Source organism: Rhinoraja longicauda, chromosome 12, assembly GCF_053455715.1.
Source record: "Rhinoraja longicauda isolate Sanriku21f chromosome 12, sRhiLon1.1, whole genome shotgun sequence".
In the NCBI taxonomy this organism is placed as follows: domain Eukaryota; kingdom Metazoa; phylum Chordata; class Chondrichthyes; order Rajiformes; family Arhynchobatidae; genus Rhinoraja; species Rhinoraja longicauda.
The window spans coordinates 23,145,102-23,172,768 of NC_135964.1; the positions used below are offsets into that span (position 1 = coordinate 23,145,102).

The following is a 27,667-nucleotide window of genomic DNA, read 5'->3' on the forward strand; positions in this document are numbered from 1 at the left end:
GCTTCTGGAATTGTTTCCTCCCACAGACTGCGAAGAGTAAAACAGGGGCAGAGTCCACAACAAACTCAGCATCGCTTTGCCTTGGTTATTCCACTTGTAAATTTAAAATCTGTCAGCCAGAATTCCCCACTGATTTCATCCAAAAAGAAAACGGCTCTGAGGAAATCTGCTCAGCGTAAAGAGAATGGAGGAGATGGTTAGGTTTCAACAAGCTAGGGTGGAATAAATTTTTAAAAAACGAGAAATTTAACAGGCCCAGGGAGCTCTGCCGGAGAAAATGTCTCATAATTCCAACAGTCTGGCCTCTAGCTTAGTGGCATTAATCTTTAATCCTGCTACCACTTGAATGACGTATCTTTCAGTCCCAACAGTCTTTTTTACATCAATCCATCACCTTCAAATTTTACACCAGCCTTTCTCCATCCATTATTAACTTCACCTGTCCATCTAAAGCTACTCTCATTTTAATTCCACACGTTTACTATAGTCAATAACGTTGGTATAGGAACCTACAGAGATTCTAGGTCTGCCTGCCCTTTTGTAGAATGTTGAATATTCCTAAACCTAATTCTACTTCAGTGAGATTGCTGACATATTTTTCATTACATGGCTGGCTGCTAGTGCTGCTTCTTGCTTTTGGAAATTTCCATCTTTAGACTTTAGAGATACAGCTTGGAAACAGACCTTTTGGCCCACTAAGTCCACACTAACCAGCAATTACCCGGTACATTAACACCATCCTACACACCAGGGACAATTTACACTATGGGTGCTGTCTATACAGAGTTTATACGTTCTCCCCGTGACCACGTACATTTTCCCCAGGTGCTCCGGTTTCCTCCCACTCTCCAAAGATGTACAGGTTTGTAGGTTGATTGGCTTCAGTAAAGATTGTATATTGGCCTTAGCATGCAGGATAGTGCTAGTGTGCGGGAATCGTTGGTTGGTGCGGACTCGGTGGGCCAAATTGCCCGTTTCTGCGCTGTATCTCTACACTAAACTAAAACAAAACACTACTTTCATAACATCACATGAAAAATGTGAAATATGGCAAGAACATGGAAGAAGATATTAGATTGCATGAACGTGCTTGCCAAGTGAGGAAAAGAAAGGATAGCAAAAACTAGAAACAAAGAACTGCAGATGCTGGTTAATCCACAAAAGGGTACAAAGTGCTGGATTAACTCAGCAGGTCAGGCAGTATCTCTGGAGAACATGGATGTTTTTGGTCGGGACTCTTCTTCAAACTTTTGGAGAACATGGATAGTTACGTCTGAGAACATGGATAGGTGACAAAGGATCTGATGAAGGGTCTCAACCCGAAACGCCACCTATCCATGTTCTCCAGAGATGCTGCCTGACCTGTTGAGTTACTCCAGCACTTGGCGTCCTTTTATGGCAACTAGCTTGCTTAACTCTACCAATTAAAATCAAAATTTAAGGTACAAATTCTTGATTAACCCCCCCCCCCACACTTAAATTTTCTGAATGTTTTTATTTATTCCTGGAGTAATATTTTAGCAAGTCTTTAGTTTCATAAAATGTATAAAGAAAAAAGAAATTACAATACTATCATAATATTCATTATCCACGGTATTTTACACAACCAAGAAGCTGTCAATATCAGAAACAGATAACATTCCTCAACTGCCTTATTCTGTTATCTATAAACTAAATACTAGTCTTAATGGCTCCGATATGAATATTAATCATAATTTTCCACAGAAGGGTAACCCAACAGTGGGCCTTTGTCATTTCCTTCCCCTCATTTCAGAAATAGCAATTACTTTGTCAAAATGCCATCTGCGGTGTCTTTTCCCTCGGGAGTATCCCAGCTCACCCGGACAGTCAGCTTCTCAGGCTCAGCTACCTTCTGCTTGAAGCTGGGGCACTTTATTTTTGGACGGTCCACATCTGAAAAACAAAACAGGATCTTTAAACATTCCTACACCATCACTTTAGTTTAGCTTAGTTTAGAGATATGGCTCGGAAACAGGCCCTTTGGCCGCACCAGCAATCACACTGCACCCTAGCACTATCCTACATACACGGGACAATTTACAGAAGCCAATTAACGGACAGAGCTGCATGGCTGTAGAACGTGGGAGGAAACCGGAGCACCCGGAGAAAAGCCAAGTAGTTACAGGGAGAATGTGTAAACTCCATGCAGATAGCACCCATAGTCAGGATTGAACCCAGATCTCTGGAGCTGTGAGGCAGCAACACTACCACTGCACCACTGTGCTGCCCTAATCACTTCATCACAACCCAGAGATCCTGGAAATGTACAGTTGAGGCACAATCATAACAAAACGTCACAATTCAGACAAGGTAAAATTTACACTTAAACTACTTCAATTAAAACGTTCTGAAATAATCAGACCACATTTGGCCCAATCTTGTATTTCAGGAATTCTTAAAAACCTATTTTAAAATACACACGTCAGCAGGGTAGGGAAGGCAAGGAGTTCAACAACATCTTGAACAGATAAAGAGACAAGAGCAGCAGGCCATGGGAACATCAACATTGGCATGTTCTCCTCCTAATTACTTGTCAGCCTTATTTAGATATAGAGAAACTAGGGGCTGCAGATGCTGGAATCTCGAGCAAAACACAAAGTGCTGGAGGAACTCAGCGGGTCAGTCAGCACTTTCAAGACGTGTCCTAACCCACAGTCCATTCCCTCCCCAGATGCTGCCTGACCCACCAAGTTCCTCCAGGACTTTGTGTTTTTATTTAGATTTATATTGATGGAAATTAAAAGGTAAATAAGGAAAAAAAAACAAATTAAATGGCAGACAAACAGCCTTAAAATCATTTAATCTGAAAATTCCATTTAAAAAATGCAGTTTTTAACTCTTTCAATATTGTAAAAATTGCAATCAGCTGATCATAATGATAACCCTGAATTATTGTTTAAATGCAGGATTTAGTGATTTGCTTATTTTAGAATAACAATTCATCTTTCATCATTTTATTTCATTTTTCCACAGACTTTTGTAGTTGCATTAATCTCAATGTTTAAAATTTCCGTACTTTGTGTTAAATCATCTATGCCAACAATATAGCTGGTTCTTCAAGATATGTACAGGATCACATGAAATATATTAAGCTGTGGCGGTCTCTGGGTATCAGGCCACTCCTTGGGTCAGCCCCCTCGTCACTTGACGGACAGGCTTAAGGGGTTAAGAGTCAGCCCATTGGGGGGTGTGGTTTATCCCTAGGTGGACTTCGCTGTGAGTAGAAACTCACAGCCAAATAAAGACCTTTACTAAACCTGCCTGGCGTCCAGCCTTTTCTCTGGCCTCCGCCAGGCCACTACAAAGCAATGAATGTAAACTGCATCTAACAGTCTAACAGTCTAAACAGCAATCTTTTACTCTGTTGCTTTAGGTTCACAGATTGTAAATGAAATGGCTTCATACCGACATCAAAATTGTTCAAGGAACTGCTCAGAAGAATTTAGCTGAGCACCATATTAATTATTACTTTATTTTAAAATGGATGTCATCAAAAAAGCTCAGTCCATAGATATGCATTAAACACAACCAGAATATGTTTAAATATTTGAGGCAGGTGAAAGTGCTGCACAAAATCTCAGAGTAGGGGAATCAAGGACCAGAGGACATCGGTTCAAGGTAATGGGGAAAAGATTTAATAGGAATCTGAGGGGTAACATTTTCACACAAAGGGTGGGGGGTGTATGGAGCAAGCTGCCAGAGGAGGTAGTTGAGGCTGGGACTATCCCAACGTTTAAGAAACAGTTAGACAGATACATGGATTGAAAATAAGTTTGGAGGGTTATGGACCAAACGCAGGCAGGTGGGACTAGTGTAGCTGGGACATGTTGGCCAGTGTGGGTATGTTGGGCCGAAGGGCTTTTTGACTGAAAAGCTTTTTGACTCTTTGACTGAAAAGAATCGAAAACAGTCAGTACAGAACACAAAAGCCTAAAATTCTTGAATACTTCTCCACTAAAAAGCAACTGCCAAATCAGACTGGATTGAAATTCCTTTATTTTTTTTTCACACTCAACCATCTCCAAAACAGTATAATAAGCAATAATTCTACTTAAACAGACTGTACAAGACAGCCATGTCAGCACCAAACATTATATATATTTTTTTTAATTGATAATATTCCTCTTTATTTTTTTGATTATTTAAAATCAAATATAAATTGACAGTTTGCCCAATGTGTAGAATAATTATGCAGTGTGGAAATTGCAAAATAATTCTTGATACTCAATAATACAATCTATAAACAATGACAATTGATATTCCACTGATATCCCAAGACTCAGTCCCAGATCTATGGTTTGAGCTAAACACAGTACTGGAGGAACTCAATACACAGAAAATATAGTGTGTAGGAAGGAATTGCAGATGCTGGTTTAAACCGAAGATAGACACAAAAACCTGGAGTAACTCAGCGGGACAGGCAGCATCTCTGGAGAGAAGGAATGGGTGATGTTTCGAGTCAAATCTGAAGAAGAGTCTTGACCCGAAACGTCACCCATTCCTTCTCTCCGGAGATGCTGCCTACCCCGTTGAGTTACTCCAGTTTTTTTGTGTCCATAGACAGAAAATACAGTTTGTTAAAATGTCAAGAACACTGTTCTACCAGAAATGCATTACAGAATTTTAGTTGATTTTTTTTTTCTTTGTATATATGGTGCATCTCATTTTCCACAAACGTACTTTGCTATAAACGGGACAGAATAAGTCTAATGTCTAGCGGAAACAATTTAGGAATACATTTTGCACTTAATCCTTGAAAAGCTTTCATGAGCAAATTCACAAGAGGTCACCTAAATTCTTAGAGGATCTTATTTAGAGTGGAGGAAAATAACTGCAGATGCTGGTACAAATCGAAGGTATCACAAAATGCTGGAGTAACTCAGCAGGTCAGGCAACATCTTGGAGAGAATGGGTGACATTTCGTGTCGAGACCCTTCATCAGTCTGAAGAAGGGTCTCAACCCGAAACGTCACCCATTCCTTCGCTTCAAGATGCTGACTGACCTGCTGAGTTACTCCAGCATTTTGTGATACCTTATTTAATGTGGACCTCAACTGTCATCACACGTCACCAAACTCACACCACTCAATACAATTAAGGATTAATTATAAACTAATCAACTAGGACGGCATGGTGGCACAGCGGTAGAGTTGCTGCCTTGCAGCGCTTGCAGCACCAGAGACCCGGGTTCAATCCTGACTACGGGTGCTGTCTGTATGGAGTTTGTCCATTCTCCGTGACCGCATGGGGTTTCTCCAAGATCTTCGGTTTCCTCCCACACTCCAAAGACGTACAGGTTTGTAGGTTAATTAGCTTGGATTTGTATACTTGGTATCAGTATAAATTGTCCCTAGTATGTGTAGGATCGTGTTAATGTATGGGGATTGCTGGTCGGCGTGGATACGGTGGACCGAAGGGCCTGTTTCCGCGCTGTATCCCTAAGCAAACTAATCACCAGGAAATAACTTGACTTCAATGATATCCCTAAATGTCAGTGCAGAGTTTGTATGTTCTTCCAGTGACCACGCGGGTTTCCTCTCGGTGCTCCGGTTTCCTCCCATATCCCAAAAAACACACAGGTGTGTTGGTTAATTGACTTCGGTAAAAATTGTAAATTGTCCCTGGTGTGTAGGATAGTGTTAGGATAGAGAAGAGGAATGGCGAGGTGAAGGTAAGTAGAATCAGTGGACACATGGAAGCTAACATCGTATTTACTGATAGTTTGCCACGGAGTAATGGGTAGATGAGAAAAAGGAGATATTACGAATGGAACATTGGGAGAAATCCAGTATTAAAGGTGGGAAGAGCAGACATGTTCTCCCACATTGTGGAGTTTCATAACACATTGATCAAGATACATTTCTGACCAAGTACAGGCCCAGATTATTGATTCAGAAGCATGATTTTGAATGCCACCAAGGTGCCTGTGTAATTTATATTCAAAAAAATAAGTCAACCAAGAAAATAGTCACAGGGAAACTGTATCTATACTGCCACCATGTGGCAGATCATTTTAGTTGTTTGTAGTTATGGATTAATGTTTCATTTTATCCAAAAAAAACACAGCCATCTTTCCCAATTCTTGGATTATTATAGTGGATGGTCTCTTTGGTCCCACAAGTGCCTCTCACGCCCTATCAGTTTCCAAGTCTCTCATCTTGAACATCTGTAGTTGGAAAGTTACTAGAGAGTATTCCGAGGGATAGGCTATAGAGGTATTTGGATGGGCAAGGGCTGATTAGGGATAGCCAGCATGGTTTTGTACGTGGGAGGTCGTGTCTCACAAATCTGATTGAGTTTTTTGACCAAAATGGTAGATGAGGGCAGAGCTGTAGATGTTGTATACATGGATTTCAAGGTCCTGCATGTTAGGCTGCTCTGGAAGGTTAGATTGCATGGGATCCAGCATGAGATAGCTGAATGGTTAGCAAATTGGCTTCATTGAAGAAAGCAGAGGGTGATGGTGGAAGGTTACTTCTCGGACTGGAAGCCTGTGACTAGTGGTGTGCCTCAGGGTTCGGTGCTGGGCCGTTACTGTTTGTCATTTACATCAATGATTTGGATGAGAACATATCGGGCAAGATTAGCAAGTTTCCTGATGATACAAAAGTGGGTGATTTTGCAGATAGGGAAGACGGCTGTGAAAGATTGCAGCAGGATCTTGATCGATTGGCCAGGTGGGCTGAGGAATTTAATACAGATATGTGAGGTATTGCATTTTGGGACGACTAACAAGGGCAGGACCTACACAGTGAGTGGTAGGCCTCTGGGGAGTGATGTAGAGCAGAGGGATCTAGGAGTGCAGGTGCATGGTTCCTTGAAGGTCGAGTCGCAGGTAGATAAGGTAGTCATAAAAGGCTTTTGACATATTGCCGTTCATCAATCAGAGTACTGAGTATAGAAGTTGGGAGGTCATGTTGCAGTTGTATAAGACGTGGTGAGACTGCATTTAGAATATTGTGTTCAGTTCTGGGCACCGTTATAGGAAATATATTGTCAAGCTTGAAAGGTTTCAGAGATTTACGAGGATGTTGCCAGGACTAGAGGGTCAGAGCTACAGGGAGAGCTTGAGTAGGCTGGGTCTCTATTCCTTGGAGCGCAGGAGGATGTGGGGTGATCTTATAGACGTGTATAAAATCATGAGAGGAATAGATCGGGTAGATGCACAGAATCTCTTGCCCAGAGAGAATCGAGGACCAGAGGACATAGGTTCAAGGTGAAGGGGAAAAGTTTTAATAGGAATCTGAGGGGTAATGTTTTCACACAAAGGGTGGTGGGTGTGTGGAACAAGCAGTCAGAGGAGGTAGTTGAGGCTGGGACTATCCCACGTTTAAGAAACATTTGGACAGGTACATGGATAGGACAAGTTTGGAGGGATATGTACCAAGTGCAGGCAGGTGGGATACACCAGGCTGGTGTATCAAATTGGGCCAAAGGGTCCGTTTCCACACTGTATCACTCTATGACTCTATCTTCTGGGTGAGTAACCAACTATCTCACGCTCTGAGGATCAATAACAGTGAAATTTTCCCACCAGTCACAGAGGAATAAGAAAACTGTTGAACTGGCAATTAACAAATAAGAAGTCAATCATCGTTGACATCAAGATCCTCTTTGACACAGGACTACCCCTCCAATCTGCTGCGCCTTTTGCACCAAAGACCTCTAAATACCTCCGACATTACCCCTTGTCCATGCTCTTATTACTACCAGACATGACCAGCCTAATATTCACCATATTATCCTCACCGATGAATGAATGAATAAGTTTATTGGCCAAGTATGTACAAGGAACATATCATACAAGGAATGTGCCTTGGTGCTCCATTCGCAAGTAACAACACGAACATACAGTAAACAATTAAGAATAAAGCATAAAACATTAAAACATTAAGAATACAACATTACAGTTTAAACATGTGAGTGAAATAAACCAGAGCAAAAAGAGACTACAGACATTTGGTTATTGAGTAGAGCTACTACTCGCGGGAAAAAGCGCCTTTTATGTCTGGCTGTGGCTGCTTTGGCAGTCCGGAGTCGCCTACCAGAGGGAAGTGCTTCAAAGAGTTTGTGGCCAGGGTGAGAGGGGTCAGAGATGATCCTGCCCGCTCACTTCCTGGCCATTGCAGTGTACAGTTCGTCATGGGGGGGGGGGGGGAAGGTTGCAGCCAGCAACCTTCTCAGCTGATCGAACGATTCGTTACAGCCTCCGGATGTCGTGCTTGGTGGCTGAGCCAAACCAGACCATGATGGAGAAGGTGAGGACAGACTCTATAAAATTGGATCATCATTGCCTGCGGCAGATTGTGTTTCCCCAGCTGCCGCAGGAAGTACATCCTCTGTTGGGCCTTTTTGACTATGGAGTCGATGATGGCCCCCCCATTTAAGGTCCTTGGAGATGATGGTTCCAAGGAACTTAATTACTCCACAGATGTGACTATGGTGTTGTTGATGGTGAGTGGGGGGAGGGGAGGGGGAGCTCTCCTAAAGTCTACAATTAGTTCCACTGTCTTAAGAGCATTGAGCTCCAGGTTGATGCGATGGCACCAGGACGCCAGCTGTGTCACTTCCTGTCTGCAGGCAGATTCCTCCCAATCCTGGATCAGTCCAATCAGGCTTGTGTCATTCGCAAACTTGAGAATCTTGACAGAGGAGTCCGTGGAGGTGCAGTCGTTGGTATAGAGAGAGTAAAGGAGAGGGGAGAGTACGCAACCTTGCGGTGCTCCTATGCTGAGGGTCTGCAGGTCCGAGATGTGCTTTCCCAGCCTCACATACTGCTACCTGTCAGGAAGTTGATGATCCACTGACAGAGGGGTTCAGGCACAGTCAACTGGGAGAGTTTGTAGTGTAGTAGCTCTGGCGCAATGGTGTTAAATGCAGAGCTAAAGTCCACAAACAAAATCCTTGCCTAGTTCCCCTTGTGGTCTAGGTGCTGGAGGATGAAGTGCAGGCCTAGGTTGACTGTGTCACCCACCGATCTATTGGCCCTATATGCAAACTGCAGAGGGTCCAGCAGGGGGTTTGTGATGTTTTTCAGCTGGGCCAGCACAGGTCTTCATGACTGCAGAGGTAAGTGCGACAGGCCTATAGTCATTAAGACCAGTGATTCTTGTCTTTTTGGGTATAGGGACAATAGTGGAGACTTTGAAGCAGGCAAGGACAGTACAGGTTTGCAGGGACTGGTTGAAAATGTCTGTGTAGACCGGTGCAAGTTGTTCAGCACAGAGCTGGAGGGTAGAGGGGGAAACATTGTCCAGTCCTGGAGATTTCCAGCTTTTCTGTCTCCTGAATAGCCTCTCCACCTCGATTTCTATTGTTGGAGATGGATAAGTGGCCAGACTGATGTTGGGCAGCAAGGAGGGGGTGTGTAGTGGATGAGGGCCCAGTCTTTGCACGTGGAGTCAGGCTGTGAGTAGGTGTGAAGTGGTGATTGGGGTGGAGTGGGTGGGGAAGGGTCCTGTCTTTGCAGATTATAGGCAATAAACAAAAATACAATAAATGATGACCATATTAATTTATTGTACTTTTGATTATTATATATTATTTGTGTTATTGTTGTTATGGGCCTGTTAAGCTGCAGCAAGTAAGAATGTCATTGGTTTGTTTTTGGTACATTTGACAATTAAACACTCCTGACATCCTCCGGAATCTGAAACTCATGCAAAACACAACTGCCCATCTCGGAACTCCTATTGACTCATTACCATCTTTTTCTATAAGCTTCACTAGTTCCAGGTTTTTCAAATTTGCTTTTAAAAAAATTATCAATTCCCTCCCTAATCCTCTTTCAAGCCACTCATCGAATCCAGAATAACAAGCCTCTAAAGTACCTGTTTTCTCACAATTCTGGTCTCTCATATTCATTCTGGTCCCTTCATTCCACCAATGATAAATGTGTCTTCCGATGTCCAAACACTAATTTTCTGAATTCCTTGTCCTAAACTTCCACTCTGCATTCAAAAGCCTTTCTCAACTTTTTTAAAAAAGTATGATTTAAATCACATTTCTTACGATCATCTCCCCAGCTGCTTTATCAATTGTTGATTTATTACATTCCTACAAATCTCACTCTTTCAAACAAGACATGTTTAAACTTGTTCCTTTGATTCACCTTCTTGCCTACCTTACGATTTATATCTCCCAAATATTTCTTCATAAATATTTAATTTTCATCCTGCTTTGAAAAGGCTGGTTTGTAGTATCTTTCGTACTTCATATGTTTTTACTCAGAGAATAACTTCCTGCAAGTTTACTAAGCTAGGCATAAAAGTATGGTAGAAAAAAGCTTCACGGAAAGTACAAGTATTCTTTAGAGCATGCACTTATAAACTGCATGTGGTGTTGCCTGCGGTCAGAGCCTTTATCTAGAGAAAGGCGTTGTCACGTTTAAGGCAAAATAAGTATTACAACAACAGAAACTTCAGATGCTGGAATCTTGAGCAAAACACAAAGTGCTCGAGTAACTTAGTGGGTCAGGCTGCATCTGGGGAGGGAATTGATAGGTCATAAAGTAATTGGTGATAGGAGCAGAATTAGGCCATTCAGCCCATCGTCTACTCCACCATTCAATCATGGCCAAAGATAATAGAGCAGAGCAAGACAGACCACTCGACCCTAAAAACCGTAGTATGTCATGGCACCATTTTAGTAGGCAGAAACTTGCAGCAACATTTTAAAAGAAAAATAGAAAAAATCTGTGAATTGATGGATAAGATATATTCTGCATTTTTATGGTATCATCACACATACTGTTCCCCAAAACACTGATTACACTGCGAGAGGTATAACGGACGGCGGGTTTTGCCTACTAAAATGGCTCCTTTGCGTACTACACCAGTATAGGTGATTTCGACGGAGTGGTCTATCTTCCTCCGCTCTATTATCTTTGATCATGGCTGATCTATCCCTCTGTCTTAACCCCATTCTCCTGCCTTCTTCCCATAACCCCTGACATCCGTACTAAACAAGAATCTATCTATCTCTGCCTTATAGGCAATGTTTTGATCTGAAGAAGTGTCCCGGTGCAAAACATCGCTTGTCCAGTCCCTCCCCAGATGCTTCCTGACCCGTTGATTTTCTCCAGCACTCTATTTTTGACCAACGAATTAGGAAAATTAATTTCAGATTGATCTTTGTCAATCCACATGTTTATTTGTAAAAACTTAATTTTAATTATTTGCATCAATATTAAAGTACTTTGAATACCCACAAACTGTTAAGAGCCACAACGTTTTGACAGGAAGCCGAGTTTGGTCCCCAGCTGCGACTTCCGGCAAAGACTGTCGTGGGAGATCCAGGCAGTGCCTGTTCGACTGCAGTGCTTCAAACCACACATAGCTGGGCCTTTGCTAGTGACCACAGTGTGATTCGGGCCGATGTAATAGGAACCCAAGAGAAACTTTTTTTTTTTTTTTACACAAAGGGTGGTCGGTATATGGAACGACCTGCTGGAGGAAATAGTTGAAGCAGGTACTATCACAACATTTAAAAAACATTTGGACAAGTACATGGATAGGACAGGTTTAGAGGGATATCATATCATATCATATATATACAGCGCGGAAACAGGCCTTTTCGGTCCACCAAGTCCGTGCCGAACATACATACGCCGAACATGGGCCGAACATACGCAGGTGGGATCAGTGTTGATGGGACATGTTGATGGGGGTGGGCAAGTTGGGTCGAAGGGCCTGTTTCCAAGCTGTATGACTCCATGACCATTTTACCTCCCAAGAAATGACCCCAGACAACTGTGGGCACATGGGACATGCAGTAAAATAATTTGTGTCCCATATAATCTATAAATTGAAATCACAGCTTTTTAAATTATTAAAGAGTAGTTAAATCTATCAGCTTTAGTTTAGTTTGGTTTATTATTGTCATGTGTACCAAAGTACAGTTAAAAGCTTTTTTGTTGTGTGCTAGGCAGTCAGCAAAAAGACTATATGATTACAATCAAGCCGTCCACTGTGTACAGATACAGGATAAAGGCTTAGAGAGGGGGATCTTAGGCTAAGCGAGATCCCAATTTCATGGATGCCTTTCAAAAATAATTTTTGGACAATAAATTACTTAGAAGAATATCACAAATAAACCAGAAATGATACAGTGCATTCATCAATAAACAATGAAGGACATACATTTATCTTGCGAAATTCAGAAAGAATTGCATAAGGAATTTTAATGTTAAATATTTATAAACAAAATGACAACATGAAGTTTATGGGTAGGCTGAGTGCAAGACATGCAATATAAAATTACAAAATATACACTGAAATTATGAAATAGTTCATATTTCCAATACATCCTCTGCTTTATAATGTTTAAACATCCGATTTTATCATTTAAAAATTATTTTTGAATGTAACTCACCCTGACAAGATGGCTCTTTTCCACTCCACACTTTATTGTGCATGCATATCACATCCTTTGTTCCCATAACTTTATATCCAGGTGTACAATAAAAATCACACTTCGATTTAAAATAGGCTCCATCTGAGCACTTTGCATACCCCTGAGTTGACAACGAAAGCTTGGGACATCGTATTTCTAGGGGAGAAAAATAAAATAAATGTAATGATTTGAAACAATAGCTCTCTTTTTTTCCTTTCCCCTCAGGAGAGTGGCAGAGTTGGTGCAGCCAGTAGAGCTGCTACCTCAAGTCCAATAACCTGTTTTCAATCTTGACCTCTGGTGCTGTAGGTGTGAAGTTTGCATGCTCTCCTCGTGAACACAAATGCTCCAATTTCCTCCCATTTCCACAAAGACGTGCAGGTTAGTAGGTTAACTGACCACTGTAAATTGGCCCTGGTGTGTAATTTGAGTTGTAGAATCTGGGAAGAGTTTGTGGAAATGTGGGGAGATTAAAATGGGCACTTGATGGTCCGTGAGGACTTGGTGGGCCAAAGGTCCCATTTCCATGCTAAACGACTCAATGAGGATAATATAATTTCTTGTTGAAACCATGCAATTCTAGGATTACATCACCCCATTAAAAACATCTATAAGATATGTATTGTGCAATAAATGCAGTCCAACAAGTCACACTTCATCAGTACTGCAGCAGTTCAAGAAAGCAGCTCTCTGCTATTTTCTTAATAATCAGGGATAGGAAACTAATGCTGGCATTGTCGATGATGTCCATATCTCAAATAAATTTTTTAAAGTAACAATATACTTACATACCAAAACAGCAGATAGGACTTTATGCCTTGGAGCACAGGGGGTTGTGAGGGATGTTCTTATGGAGGTGTTTAAAATCATGAAGGGAATTAATAGGATGAACGCAGTCTTTTACCTAGGGAAGGGAATCCGGGATTTAATAGGTTTAAGGTGAGAGGAAAAAGAAGGGGCAACTTTTTCACTCAGTATGGATGGTATTTGGAATGAACGGCCAGAGGAGGTTGTTGAGGCAGGTACAATAACAGCATTTAAAAGACATTTGGACAGCAGACCTCCCAACATTTGATTTTACAAATTCACAATTTTGATGTCCAAAATTCAGAATTTTACAACAAAATTCATAATATGGCGCATTATGCAACATTTCAGCAAAAAAAAACGTATGCACGCCAAATGCATGTAAGCATTGCGCTACATTCACGTGTGAAAAACTGCTATTAGTTCCAACAGTCTTTAGTTCTTGGACTACATGTACAGTGTTAGGCCTATCATGAGTATATTCTGCCATTTATAGAAAGGTTATTGAACAGAAACACTTTTTACAACACAAAGAAAAAATTGTTTTGTTTTGTTTTCTCTATTTTGCTTTTTCCTTACACAAAATGTATGACTAAGTTATGAAGAAAGAGTTTCATTTAAAACTGCACTTACCTAATTTCATTGACGACATACTTGCTCCAGTGGTCTTCAACAGCAAATCACAACAGTCCATGTCCCCCCTCCCCCCACTACCCTCCCCCCCACTCCTCTCCCCCCACTCCCACTCTACACTCACTCCCGACTCCCCCCTACTCCCCTCCCCCCTTTCCCCCCTATTCACGCCCTCCCCCCACTCCCGACCCCCCCCACTCCTGCCTACCCCATACTCCCCTCCCCTTTCCCCCTCACTCCCACCCTCCACACCTTTTCCCCTCACCTCCACTCCCCCCCACCCCCCTCCTCTCCTCCCCCTCCCCCTCCCATCCTCCCCCACCCCCCTCCTCTCCCTTACTCCACCCCCCCGACCCCCACACCACATCCCCTCTCAACATCAATGGGCCTCACGCTACGTAGCGAAGCGAACCCAGTGGCAAGGTGAGGCGAGTCGAGGCAAGCGGCGAGGTGAGGCGAGACCAGCGGCGATGGAAGGCCAGCCGAGAGGTGAGGCCAGCGGCGAGGCGAGGCGGGGCCAGCGGCGAGGCGACTCGGGGCCAGCGACGTGAGGCGAGGGCGAGGCGAGCGGCAAGGTGAGGCGGGGCCAGTGGAGAGGCGAGGTGAGGCCAGCGGTGAGGTGAGACCGGGCCAGCGGCGAGTCGGGGCCAGCAGTGAGGCGCTGCGAGCCCAGCGGCGAGGCCAGAGGCGAGCGGCGGGGCGGGGCGGGGCGAGAGGCGAGGCATGTGTTTTGCGGAAAAATGTGAGTGGAAATCGGAATGGTGGAAATGAAATAAGAAAGAGGAAACTTTCCGCCAAATTCGGAAGGGTTGGACAGGCATATGGATAGGAAAGGTTTAGAGGGATGTGGGAAAATGCGACTGCCAAATGGGGCATCTTGGTTGACATGGACGAGTTGGTCTGAAGGGGCCTATTTCCATGCTGTATAACTGACCCCATGGCTCTACGAGCTCTTGACTCTCCTGGAGTCTCTAACGTTTGTGTAGAAAAATTGATGAGATCATTGATCAGTTCAACCATCATGTTTTGGAATGGCAGATTTAAAGACCTACTAATCCTTATTTTCCATCTGAAAAAGGGTCCTGACCCAAAATGCTGCCTATCCATGACCTCCATAGATAATGCCTGACAACTGAGTTACTCCAGAAGTTTGTGTTTTACTCCCAATGATAATCTTCTGTCATCCACCACTGAGTGTGTACGTAAACTGTGATTCATTAATTTTCATTTATGCTTTTACAAACCCAGAGCACTTGGTATTACCCACCTCTGCAAGAAACAGTCTGTGTCCAGCGCTTGGTTGAAAGGCAATGGACCCGGTTGAGTCCGTGAATTTCATATCCATATCGGCAAGAAAGATCACACATTGTCCCCTGCGCATTTTGGTAATGGACACCTTGTGGCGTTCTGCATCTGACATAACCATTTTTGAGCTTAAAAGGAGCGCACTGTGGAATATCTGTGAACAGCAATAACAGTTAATGCATAGCTACCATTTCTGCCTCAGGCATGTATCATTTCAGGGAACTTGCCTTGGATATCGCTCTGTTTCACCCATTGCCACTTGCTGAGAAATAGAGATAGCATTTCAGATCTATAACCTTCAATCAGAATTCTTGAAACAGTTCTGATGAAAGGTCATGATTCTGAATCATTAACTCCCTTTTTCTCTCCAAAGATGCTGCCTGACCTGATGAGTATTTCTAGCAATTTTGGTTTCATTTCAATTTCCAATGTATAACGCATTTCCTGCTGTTTGACTGCCTAGCTTTGAATTCCATTGGTTAGGTAGATAAACTATCGTTGGTTTTATCACTTACCACAAATCAGATAGCCAAAAATAAAACTGCATCAACTGCAAATGAATAAAAAATTCAAGTCATAACTCTCATTTCAAAATTCGCACCTCTGACAAATCCTAGGCCAATTTTACCTTACTCAGAATTTTGAGTAACTCAATTTTACTTTACTCAGAAGGGGAACCTTTGGGAGAGATAAACTAATTTCATGTACTTTATGTACCTAGGCTCTTTTCTGCATACAGTTCATGAAAAATCTTACCATACATAGGCACAATCATACTTAAGTACAAGAGTGTAAGAATAGTAGATTACACTGAGGTAGACTATGCAAAAGTCGCCTCGTTTCCGGCGCCAAACGTTTTCACAATTCCTCTGTGGGGCTGACGCTTTCAATGTGTAGAATGAAATCACCCAGATATGTAACTACATATTTTACTTTAGTCTTTCGAGATACCACGCAGAAACACGCCCTTCAGCCCACAGAGTCCACGCTGACCAACGAACAACCCATACACAAGTTCTATTCTGCACAATAGGGACAATTTACAAAAGCCAATTAACTTACAAACCTGTACATCTGTGGAATGTGGGAGGAAACCAGAGCACCCAGAGAAAACCCAGGCGTTCACATTGAGAACGTACAAACTCCATACAGATGAATCGAACAAAGATCTCTGGTGCTATACACCAGCAACTCTACCACTGCACCACTGTGGGCTTACCTAAGCAACCTGCACGCACTCAACTTAATTGATTGCTGCTGCAGCTCTTCCTCATTGTACTCTCTTGAAATGCAAAATTATTCTTTCTTCCCACTCTCAAACAAGCCTTCATTAATTCAGATTTCATGTGGTTTATTGTGTTGACTTCAGTAGATTTTTCACAAAAACAATATAATTGCCTTGATACTTACAATGTACCAGGATTCAGGCACATGCCCATGATGGGAGATAGCTCGGAGACAAGATTTATTTTTACATGAGATTTGGATACATCACCCAACAGTCTAGTTCCAGCAAATGAACAGCAAGCAGCTGCATGCATGGTGAGCTATATTGTAGTAAACTGCCACCAAAGTGTTGTTCATTAATTATCTTCACCAGTGATATCAGATTAAGCTTGCCTCATGCATATCATTATAATATTTCTATTAGAGAAGCATTTCATCCACATTATGAATTATTTATCACAAAATATCAACTTCTTAATAAAGATCCTATTTGGTGATCTCTAAACTGAGCCAAGATTACAAAAAAACAAAAATTACTGCAACATTACACAATGTCAAACTTGCAAATCAGAACCTGCAAAGTAAATTAATCACGAATTGAATGGTCATGTTACAATCTATTAGGTTTCAACATTGACACTGTTTCCAAAGCAATGTTGAAACAATCATACTGACAATGTGTGAGATTCTGATAACTACACATCAAGAGCCCAAATTGACACAAATCATTACTGATATCTGATACAATATGCATGTAAATTTAGAATAATTTCATGCCAACTTCACATTCTTTACAACATATATATTTAATATTTATCTTCTTTTAAAATATGACCAGAAATCTACTGTCTACTAATCTACTAGATAGAGCTCTTAAGGATAGCGGAGTCAGGGGGTATGGGGAGAAGGCAGGAACGGGGTACTGATTGAGAATGATCAGCCATGATCACATTGAATGGCGGTGCTGGCTCGAAGGGCCAAATGGCCTCCACCTGCACCTATTGTCTATTGTCTTTGCAGGATTATTCTAATTAAAACTTGTTTACAGAGATAAATATAGATTAATCTGATGAACAACTTTAACAATATATTTTAATGGTTGTATGTATTGTTATATATTACTAGACTGAGGTGGACCCACTGGGTCCAAATCTCTCCTGCGGGCCTCTCCTGGGGCAACCCTCCCCCAGCTGACGATCCTGCGGGCCCGGCAACCATCTCCAACAGACGAAGCCCGATGTCGGGCTGGGAGTGTCTCCCGGGACCGTGGGCAGGCGAGGGGGGACAGGGAAGGGGAGAGGGAGCCACTCACCTCAGCCCTGTGTCGCCAGCGCTGCAGCCAGAGCGAGCCGTGGACCCAGTCTCTCCTGCATTGGTCTAGCACCCTCCCCTCCCCCACACTCACCCACTCAATCCCTATTCACCCCATCTCCCCCCTCACTCACTCCATCCCCCTCTCCCCCAACCACCTCATCCCCCTCTCCATCCCCCTTAAAACTCCCCAAAACCTGCATTGACTAGCACCCTCCCCTCTCCCACACATCCCCCCTCCCCCTCCCCCCACTCCCCCTCAACAATTTAGCTGCTAAGTAGGCCAAATTCCTTCCATGATTTGGGGGACCAACCTGATTCTTTTGTTGGACAACAGGGTACCATGGAGATTTCTGAAGATTAAAGTAGATGTTTCTCTGGTAGGTTTGATATAAAGCTTAATATCAGTGCAAATTGTGGAAAGTTTTAGGTGCCACAAACTCTTATCTCCCCGATATAACCAATAAGGTTATAAAGGCAGTTAAGAGCTTGCGGCTCCTAAAACTTCCCACAATTTGCACTTACATGTGGTGAGAAAGAAAACCAAGTATTGTATCAGACATCAGCAACATGAAATTGAAGAGGCCATGAAATCTGGTCCAATTTCCAGCTCAGACAGCAGCCAAACACAAGGACACACCATTATCAATATGATTGATGAACTGATAAAGGATTCAACTCCTTTCAACAGTTACACATAACATGTCGATAAACCATTCACCTTCGTATCTAGAGTAGTGGGCTTCATTTGCATAAATGTCCTCATCGTCTTCTACCGGGGTGTATCCAGATCCTACAAAACAAAAAGATCTAAAACTGAACAAAGCAATCGTGTTAAAAACAGTGTGCACGTTACAGGTACAAGTAAAAGAAGTGAGCAATGATTCAGTCCCATTCATTTCCTCACACGATTTATGAAATCGTGCAATTATTTTTAGTTTAGAGATACAGCACGGAAACAGGCCCTTCGGCCCACCGGGTCCGCGCCAATCAGCGATCCCCGCACATTAACATTATCCTACACCCACGAGGGACAATTTTTACATTTAGCAAGCCAATTAACCTACAAACCTGCACGTCTTTGGAATGTGGGAGGAAACCGAAGATCTCGGAGAAAATCCATGCAGGTCATGGGGAGAATGTTCAAACTCCGTACAGACATCACCCGTAGTCCGGATCAAACCGTAGGCAAAAGTGAACTAAGAATTCTCACTGTAAAATAGCAGCGACTGTTTTAAACGTTAAAAATACTCATCACTATAATACCGTTGGAAGTTAAGAGATGTACAAAATAACTTACCATTGAAATGTGTATTCAATACAAAAAGGTAAGAGAATGCCCTGACATATTGTTTATGTTCAGAGATACAGCGTGGAAACCAGCCCTTCGGCACACCATCCGTGCCAACCATCAATCACCCGTTCATACTAGTTCTATGTTATCCCACTTTCTCATCTATTCCCTACACATCATTTTTATGATTTTTCAGAGGCCAATTAACCTGCAAACCCGCAGGTCTCTGGAATGTAGGAGGAAACCCCACTGGTCTCAGGGAGAACATGCAAACTCCACAAACACAGCGTCCGAGGTCAGGAGCAAACCCGGGATCTACCAGCTGTGCCACCCTGAGATTATGAGAAGGAATTTCTGTAACTAGAGAGTGGTGAATCTGTGGAATTCATTGCCACAGATGGCGATGGAGGCCAAGTCATTTGGGTATTTTTAAAGCGGAGATTGATAGGTTCTTGGTTAGTACGGGCATCAAAGATTATGGAGAGAAGGCAGGAGAATGGGATTGAGTGGGAAAAATTGATGATCAGGATCAAATGTTTATAAAACATTTGGACATGTACATGGATAGGATTGGAGGGATATGGGCTAAAAGCAGGCGGGGGGACTGGTGTAGATGGCATGTTGGTCGGCGTGGGCAAGTTGGGCCGAAGGGCCTGTTCCCACACAGTATAACTATGACTCTATGGTGGAGCAGACTCAAAGGGCCAAATGGCCTAATTTTGCTGCTATGTCTTATGCACTCACAATAAAATACAACAGTTAAGTGCAAATACTTCAATCTTTCATGAATGGAAATATATTTCATTTCATTTCATTTCATTTTATTTTATTTCGAACATGTTAAAAGACATCAATTAAAAAACAAAATAAACAAAAAAACAGAAGAAATACAAGGAATTTCATCCATTACTTAACATGTGCGAAAAGGAGTAGGAAGTGTGAACTTATTTAATCCTACCCCCATTCCCTAATCAATATTTATCAAGTATCAGATATTAATACAAAAATACTCATACACCCTTATATGTTCATATAGATATACTTATTTAAATAATGATGTATTATATGTAGACCCCTGGTGACTGTTAATCCCCCTCCTCACTGTACCTAGAAAAAATCATGTGTTTATATTTGTTTTTAAACTGGATGATGTTTGAACATTGTTTTAATTCCGCATTCATTCTGTTCCATAGCTTTACTCCACTGATTGATATAGAAAATCTTTTCATTGTTGTTCGAGTATTGCGAATCTTGAAATTTAATGTTCCCCTTAAATTATACCCCCCCCTCTCTTTCATAAAACATTTCCTGTAAGTTACTTGGTAGCAAATTGTTTCTCACTTTGTACATGAATTGAGCTGTTTGATATTCCACAATGTCATAAAATTTGATTATTTTAGACTTTATAAATAATGAGTTGGTGTGTTCACAAAAACCAACATTATGAATTATTCTAATGGCTCTTTTTTGCAGTATAAATAGTGGTTGTAGTGAACTTATATATGTACTTCCCCACACCTCTATACAGTAACTTAAATAAGGTGAAACTAGTGAACAGAACAGAATGCGAAGTGATTTGTTATCTAGGAAATGTTTTGCTTTGGCCAGAACTGAAATGCTTCTAGATACTTTACTGTGGATATGTTTAATGTGAGATTTCCAGTAAATTTTTTCATCTATTATCACCCCAAGGAATTTAGTTTCATTTACTCTTTCTATGTTAACACCCTCTATCTGTACCTGTGCTTGATTGTTTATTTTACTGTTCCCAAATATCATAATTTTTGTTTTGCTCAAGTTTAGTGATAATTTGTTAATGTCAAACCATTTTTTAATTTTGCAAAATTCTGACGTGATACTGTGCAAAAGTTGCTGTAAATTTTCACCAGAACCAAGAATGTTAGTGTCATCAGCAAATAGGATGAATTTCAATATTTTTGATAATTTACATATATCATTGATGTAGATGATGAAGAGTTTAGGACCCAACACTGACCCCTGGGGGACTCCACAAACAATGTCCAAACATCCAGACTGATATTCTCCCATCTTCACGAATTGTTTCCTGTTCTTTAAATAACTTCTAACCCACTCTAAAGCCAACCCCCTAATCCCATATAGTTCCAATTTATTGATTAATATTTCATGATTTATTGTATCGAATGCTTTTTTTAGATCAATGAATACCCCAACAGCATATTTCTTTTTATCTATAGAATTTGTGATCTGTTCAATGAGTTCAGTTAAAGCTAGTGATGTTGACCGGTTACTTCTGAATCCATATTGACTATTAGAGAGTAAATTGTGCTTATCTATGAAATTGTCTAATCTGTTGACGAAAAGTTTTTCCAGAATTTTAGAGAACTGTGGGAGAAGAGAGACAGGTCTGTAATTTGTGAAGTGGTGTTTATCTCCAGTTTTATACAGCGGAATAACTTTAGCTATTTTCATATTATTGGGAAATTGACCGGTTTGTAATGATGTTAAAAATGTGTGTTAGTGGTTTAGAAATCCCATCAATTACCTTTTTTTTACTATTTTCATATCTGTCTCATTATAATCAGTGGATGTTTTATTCTTGCATTTATTAACAATATCTACAATCTCCATTTCTTCTACCGGTTTAAGAAACATTGTACTTGGATTCGTTTCTATAAGATTATCATTAGATGTCACCGGATCTGGGATTTTTTCTGGTAAATTAGGTCCAACACTTACAAAAAAATTATTAAATTTATTAACCACGTCATCCATGTTATTTATTGTCTTATCATTTTCTATAAAATACTGCGGGTAATTAATCTGTCTAGAGTTATTTCTAATTATGCTGTTTAATATATTCCATATACCCTTAATGTTGTGTTTATTGTTTTCTAATAGTTTATTATAATATTCTTTCTTACAATTTCTCATGATATTAGTTAACTTGTTTTTATATTTCTTATATTTATTTTCTGCTTCTATAGTTCTATGTTTAATGAATTCTCTGTATAGTGTTTTTCTTTTTGCAGGCATTTAGCAATCCTTTTGACATCCAATGATTATCTTTATACTTTATTTCTCTACAATATTGTTTCATTGGACAATTTTTATCATATAGTATTTTAAATATTCTTAAAAATTCATCATAAGCTTTATCAATATCATTTTCTTTATATATTAATTCCCAGTTTTGTGCAAGTAAATCATTTTTAAGTGCAATCATGGACTCTTCTGTCCTAACCCTTCGGTATTCTTGTTTATTGTCCTGCTTATTTTTTCCGTAGTTGCTGTTATAAACTGTAAAAACTGGAAAGTGGTCACTGATGTCATTTACTAATAATCCTCCTACTGTATTGTTATCTATATCATTAGTAAACATATTATCAATTAATGTAGCACAATGGGAAGTAATCCGACTGGGTCTGGTAATTTTGGGATATAGGCTGATACTGTACAATGTATTGATAAATTCCTCAGTCATTTTATGATTATTCGGATTTAGCAAATCAATATTGAAGTCGCCGCAGATAAACATAACTTTATGATTTGTTTTTGTAAAATGTTCCTCCATCCAGTCTTTAAATGTGTCTATATTAGACCCTGATGTTCTATATATACAACTTACAATTACATTTTTTTTCTTTCCCATACATATTTCTATTGTAACACATTCACATCGCCCGGTGCGGCTAGGCCGCGGGACTTTACATCGCTGGTGCGGCTCGGCCGCGGGACCTAACATCGCACGGTGCGGCTCGGCCGCGGGACTTAGCAGCGCACGGTACGGCCGCGGGGCCTTCCATCGCCCGGCTCGGTCACGGGACGTTTCAGCACCCGGTACGGCTCGGCCGCGGGGACTTCCATCCCCTTGCGGGGACTGTGCGGGCCGGTCGAGGACGAGCTGTCTGTCCGTGGGCGTGGGGAAGAGAGTGGAAGTTTTGTTGCCTCCATCACAGTGAGGGGGTGTTTGGAGTCACTGTGATGGATGTTTGTGTTGGGGTTATGTGTCTTGTGTTCTTTTTTTTTGTGTGTGACTGCAATGTAATTTCGTTCGGTACCTCGGTACCGAATGACAAATAAAGCTCTGTATTCCTGTATTCAAGTACATTATCTACCACAGTTGAGATTTCTTCCACCACCTTATAATTATAATTCATGTCTACATAAAGAGCTACACCACCACCTGGTATATCTGGGGATGCTTAAGCTTTATTTCGCAGATCAACATCTATCATGATTTAGATTTACAGATCGCAGATGATGCGGAGTTAAGAGTCCTGATCTCAGTGGCAAGGGGCTGGTGTTTGCTCCCACTTTGCTGACAACTGCTCACAGACATTTCCACGGGCTTACCAACTGCACAAATTACCTTTACCAATGTGATGCCATCTACTAGGAAACTGAAAGGCAAGTGAATGGGGCAAGTGACAACAGGACTCTTTACCCAGAGTGAACTAATTTTATGATTAAATGGGTGGTGGGAAAGCCAAGAAAAATAAAGAAACAAAAATCAAATGATTTAGAGAAAGTGAAAGAAATATTAGGAAATGGCAATGAGATTAAGAGAAGAGAGAGTAACAGAAGATACAGGGCCGAACAAAACAAAATTAAAATCTGTAGTAACAATTTTCTTCACCACAAATGAGACACTAGATAATTAGAATTAACTGTTCACTTTCAGAAAGGTTAGCTGGCAATAATTATCATTAGTTATACAATTTACAGCCTCATACCTTAGCGCACTATTCATTTTGTGCAGAGTTGGTGGGTTAACAAACCTTCAAGTCATTACAGCAAAATCAATACTAATGTATAGTCATTTGCCACATTAGGTTTACCTGAATAAATACTCATAACAATATGAAGACAAATGTATTGTGCAATTCACTTTGAAATAGTAAGTACACAATGAATGTACGCATTTTTGTAAATAGTGAAGGGCAACATGTTTAATGCAATTTAGCATGCAATACTTTAAAACTTTTCATTGATAAATATACTTCAATGTACTGCCAACTCCTGTATTATGGGGATCACATTCCTAGCAATTTTCCACGATGCAAAATGTCATCTATATGAAGCACGAGTTGAAAATTTTACTTTTTTCCCTCCGGACATAAATCCTAGAACAAATTTTTATTCCTTATCTCAAATTTTATGGGAAGCGATTTGTAAATTCTGTAAGGGCAAGATCTTCAGAGGAAAAAGTTTCGTTTTAAAGCATCAGCTGACTTAAATTATATAAAAAATAAGTGACCAAAACCAAGATACTAGCGTTGCAATCACATTGATCCACTCAATTAAAATAAGCTGCTTTTACTTGTTGTTGTGTAAGACACCCAAAATCAGATTAGATTTAAATTTTAGTTTTAGAGATACAGCTCGGAAAGAGACGCTTTCGGCCCAAGTCTGCGCTGACCAGCGATCCCCGTACACCAGCACTATCCTGTACACGAGGGACAACTTACAATTTTTACTGAACCAAATCAGCCTACAAACCTGTACGCCTTTGGAATGTGGGAGGAAACCAGAGCTGTACCAGGATGTAACTAGGAAAATTGACAGGGGAGAGTCAGTGGATGTGGTGTACCTCGACTTTCAGAAAGCCTTCGACAAGGTCCCACATAGGAGATTAGTGGGCAAAATTAGGGCACATGGTATTGGGGGGAGGGTACTGACATGGATAGAAAATTGGTTGACAGACAGAAAGCAAAGAGTGGGGATAAATGGGTCCCTTTCGGAATGGCAGGCAGTGACCAGTGGGGTACCGCAAGGTTCGGTGCTGGGACCCCAGCTATTTACGATATACATTAATGACTTAGACGAAGGGATTAAAAGTACCATTAGCAAATTTGCAGATGATACTAAGCTGGGGGGTAGTGTGAATTGTGAGGAAGATGCAATAAGGCTGCAGGGTGACTTGGACAGGTTGTGTGAGTGGGCGGATACATGGCAGATGCAGCTTAATGTAGATAAGTGTGAGGTTATTCACTTTGGAAGTAAGAATAGAAAGGCAGATTATTATCTGAATGGTGTCAAGTTAGGAGGAGGGGGAGTTCAACGAGATCTGGGTGTCCTAGTGCATCAGTCAATGAAAGGAAGCATGCAGGTACAGCAGGCAGTGAAGAAAGCCAATGGAATGTTGGCCTTCATAACAAGAGGAGTTGAGTATAGGAGCAAAGAGGTCCTTCTACAGTTGTACCGGGCCCTGGTGAGACCGCACCTGGAGTACTGTGTGCAGTTTTGGTCTCCAAATTTGAGGAAGGATATTCTTGCTATGGAGCGCGTGCAGCGTAGGTTCACTAGGTTAATTCCCGGAATGGCGGGACTGTCGTATGTTGAAAGGCTGGAGCGATTGGGCTTGTATACACTGGAATTTAGAAGGATGAGGGGGGATCTTATTGAAACATATAAGATAATTAGGGGATTGGACACATTAGAGGCAGGAAACATGTTCCCAATGTTGGGGGAGTCCAGAACAAGGGGCCACAGTTTAAGAATAAGGGGTAGGCCATTTAGAACGGAGATGAGGAAGAACTTTTTCAGTCAGAGAGTGGTGAAGGTGTGGAATTCTCTGCCTCAGAAGGCAGTGGAGGCCAGTTCGTTGGATGCTTCCAAGAGAGAGCTGGATAGAGCTCTTAAGGATAGCGGAGTGAGGGGGTATGGGGAGAAGGCAGGAACGGGGTACTGATTGAGAGTGATCAGCCATGATCGCATTGAATGGCGGTGCTGGCTCGAAGGGCTGAATGGCCTACTCCTGCACCTATTGTCTATTGTCTATTGTCACAGAGAAAACCCATGCAGTCACAGAGAGAACGTACAAACTCCGTGCAGACAGCACCCGTCTTCAGGCTCGAACCCGGGCCACTGGCACTGTAAGGCAGCAGTTCCACCGCTGTGCTACTGTGCCGCTCCTTGATGATTCGGATTTTGTTAAGAAACATTTGGCACAACTCCCAACACTTCCCCAAGGAACTGTCAGCATTTCCAGGATTTCCAAAACCATCAGCAGCATTCTGCTGTTGTTTCAGCCACCTGGAAAGCTTCCCGGAGTTCCATGTGGAAGCCAGAAGCTGAGGCCACCTCCCGTGATTTTCAGTGCAATGTCCACAGGTGTACGGAGTGTTTCACCACAATTCAACAGCTGGTAACAGCTGTGAGGGATTTGGGTAACTGTTTGGTAATTTAGATTCTTTTTGTAAACCCTAAAGCACTCCAAATGTTTTTTGCTTTTGTTTTTGAATGCTGACAGGCTTTTGAGTGTTTGTAATATGCAGTCTTTGACGGTTCTCATTAAGTTATGGAGCAAACTTTTCCATTACATCAAAACCTTTGATAGGAGGGGTTTGTTCTTGTTTCCCATGCGATTGGTCCCAGCATGGAAATCCTTACCATGGAAAAAGACCTTGCCACAAGGAATCAGGCTATCTGCCTCGAGCAAGTTGAGATCAATGAAGATAAGTTTGTGTTTATTTCACAAAGCATTGAACATACAACAGTACACCACAGCACATTTGGCCCACAATGTCGGTGACAAACATGTCAAATTAAACTAATTTCCTCTGCCCGCGTGTGATCGAAATCCATGTGCCTGTCCAAAACCTCTTAAATGCCACTACCACCATCCCTGGCAACATGATCCTGGCAAACACCAATCTTAAAACTCAGATCTTGTGAATATATGAATATATATACGTATATGTTTCTATATTTGGATCAGTGATATCTGCAAAACGGTAAACCGTCGCGCCATGGTTTTTGCACCGCCTTAATCGCCAATCTCCCGGACGACCGGCCGTGATATTTTCATTTAATTTGGTCGCATATTTTTTAAGTTACAGAGGTTTTACAGCGCTGCCCCCCCTGATTTATTGAAGGTTTTCAGGGGGGCGCTGCGGTGCGGATTTATTGAAGGTCTTCAGCGTGTGATGTCACAATGCCCCTGTGAGATGAGCTCGAGCTGACCCCCCTTCCCCCCCCCCCCCCCCCGCGGTATTCAGCGTGTGACGTCACAATGGACAAGCAGCTGCTATTGTGTGTCTACTCTTTAGAGGTTTAAAAAGTCAAAACATTTTTTTTCTAACCGTTTTTTTCAAGGTCTTCAGCGTGTGACGCCACAATGCTTGTGTGAGTTGGGTGCTACATTGTTGCGAAAAGCAATTACAGATCACCGTGAGAAGCACTTAGTAACCGGGAATGTTACGAAAAAAGCACTTATTGTTTTAAAGTGGTGTTTTTTATTGCAAGTCACTTAACATACACAGATGAGCATGGGGCCCCTATGCTCGTGTGCCCCCGGGGCAAGTGTTGCGAAAAAAGCACTTAGAGTGTGTCTGGGGGAGAGAGAATGGGGGGGGGGCTGAGAATGGGGACTGGGGAGGGGGACAACAGGGGTCGTTGCGGAGGGGGTTTGGTGGTGGGGGAAAGAGGGGTACTGGGAAAAGGGGAGGTCCCCTTCCCTCAACCCCTCCACACCTCCCGCCCGCCCCCCTCCCTCCCTCCCTCTCCCTCCCCCCCCTCTCCCTCCCCCCATCCTCCCCCTCCCTCCCCCCCTCCACCCTTCCCTCCATCCCTCCCTCCCCCACTCCACCCTTCCATCCCTCTCCCCCTCCCATCCTCCCTCCCCCCCTCCCGGTTACAATGGAAACCCTACGAGGACGGGCCCAACGGGCACACTTGGCCTAGTCTCCTTTA

The 27,667-nt window shown here is 41.9% G+C and overlaps 1 protein-coding gene across 2 annotated transcripts in view; it reads right to left on the reverse strand.

Annotated features, from left to right (window-relative positions):
* Positions 1-27,667, reverse strand: part of srpx (sushi-repeat containing protein X-linked) — a 59,552-nt gene that overhangs the window by 13,722 nt on the left and 18,163 nt on the right. The window contains exons 1-5 of one of the 2 annotated variants that reach the window (XM_078408691.1): positions 18,769-18,893; positions 18,419-18,490; positions 15,122-15,313; positions 12,394-12,570; positions 1,788-1,914 (exon numbers count right to left, since the gene is read on the reverse strand). In XM_078408691.1, coding sequence (XP_078264817.1) covers positions 1,788-1,914; positions 12,394-12,570; positions 15,122-15,313; positions 18,419-18,490; positions 18,769-18,859 — 659 coding nt within the window. In that variant the 5' untranslated portion in view covers positions 18,860-18,893. Of the gene's footprint in view, positions 1-1,787; positions 1,915-12,393; positions 12,571-15,121; positions 15,314-18,418; positions 18,491-18,768; positions 18,894-27,667 lie in introns of those variants that run through there. The other variant, XM_078408692.1, reaches the window with a different exon arrangement.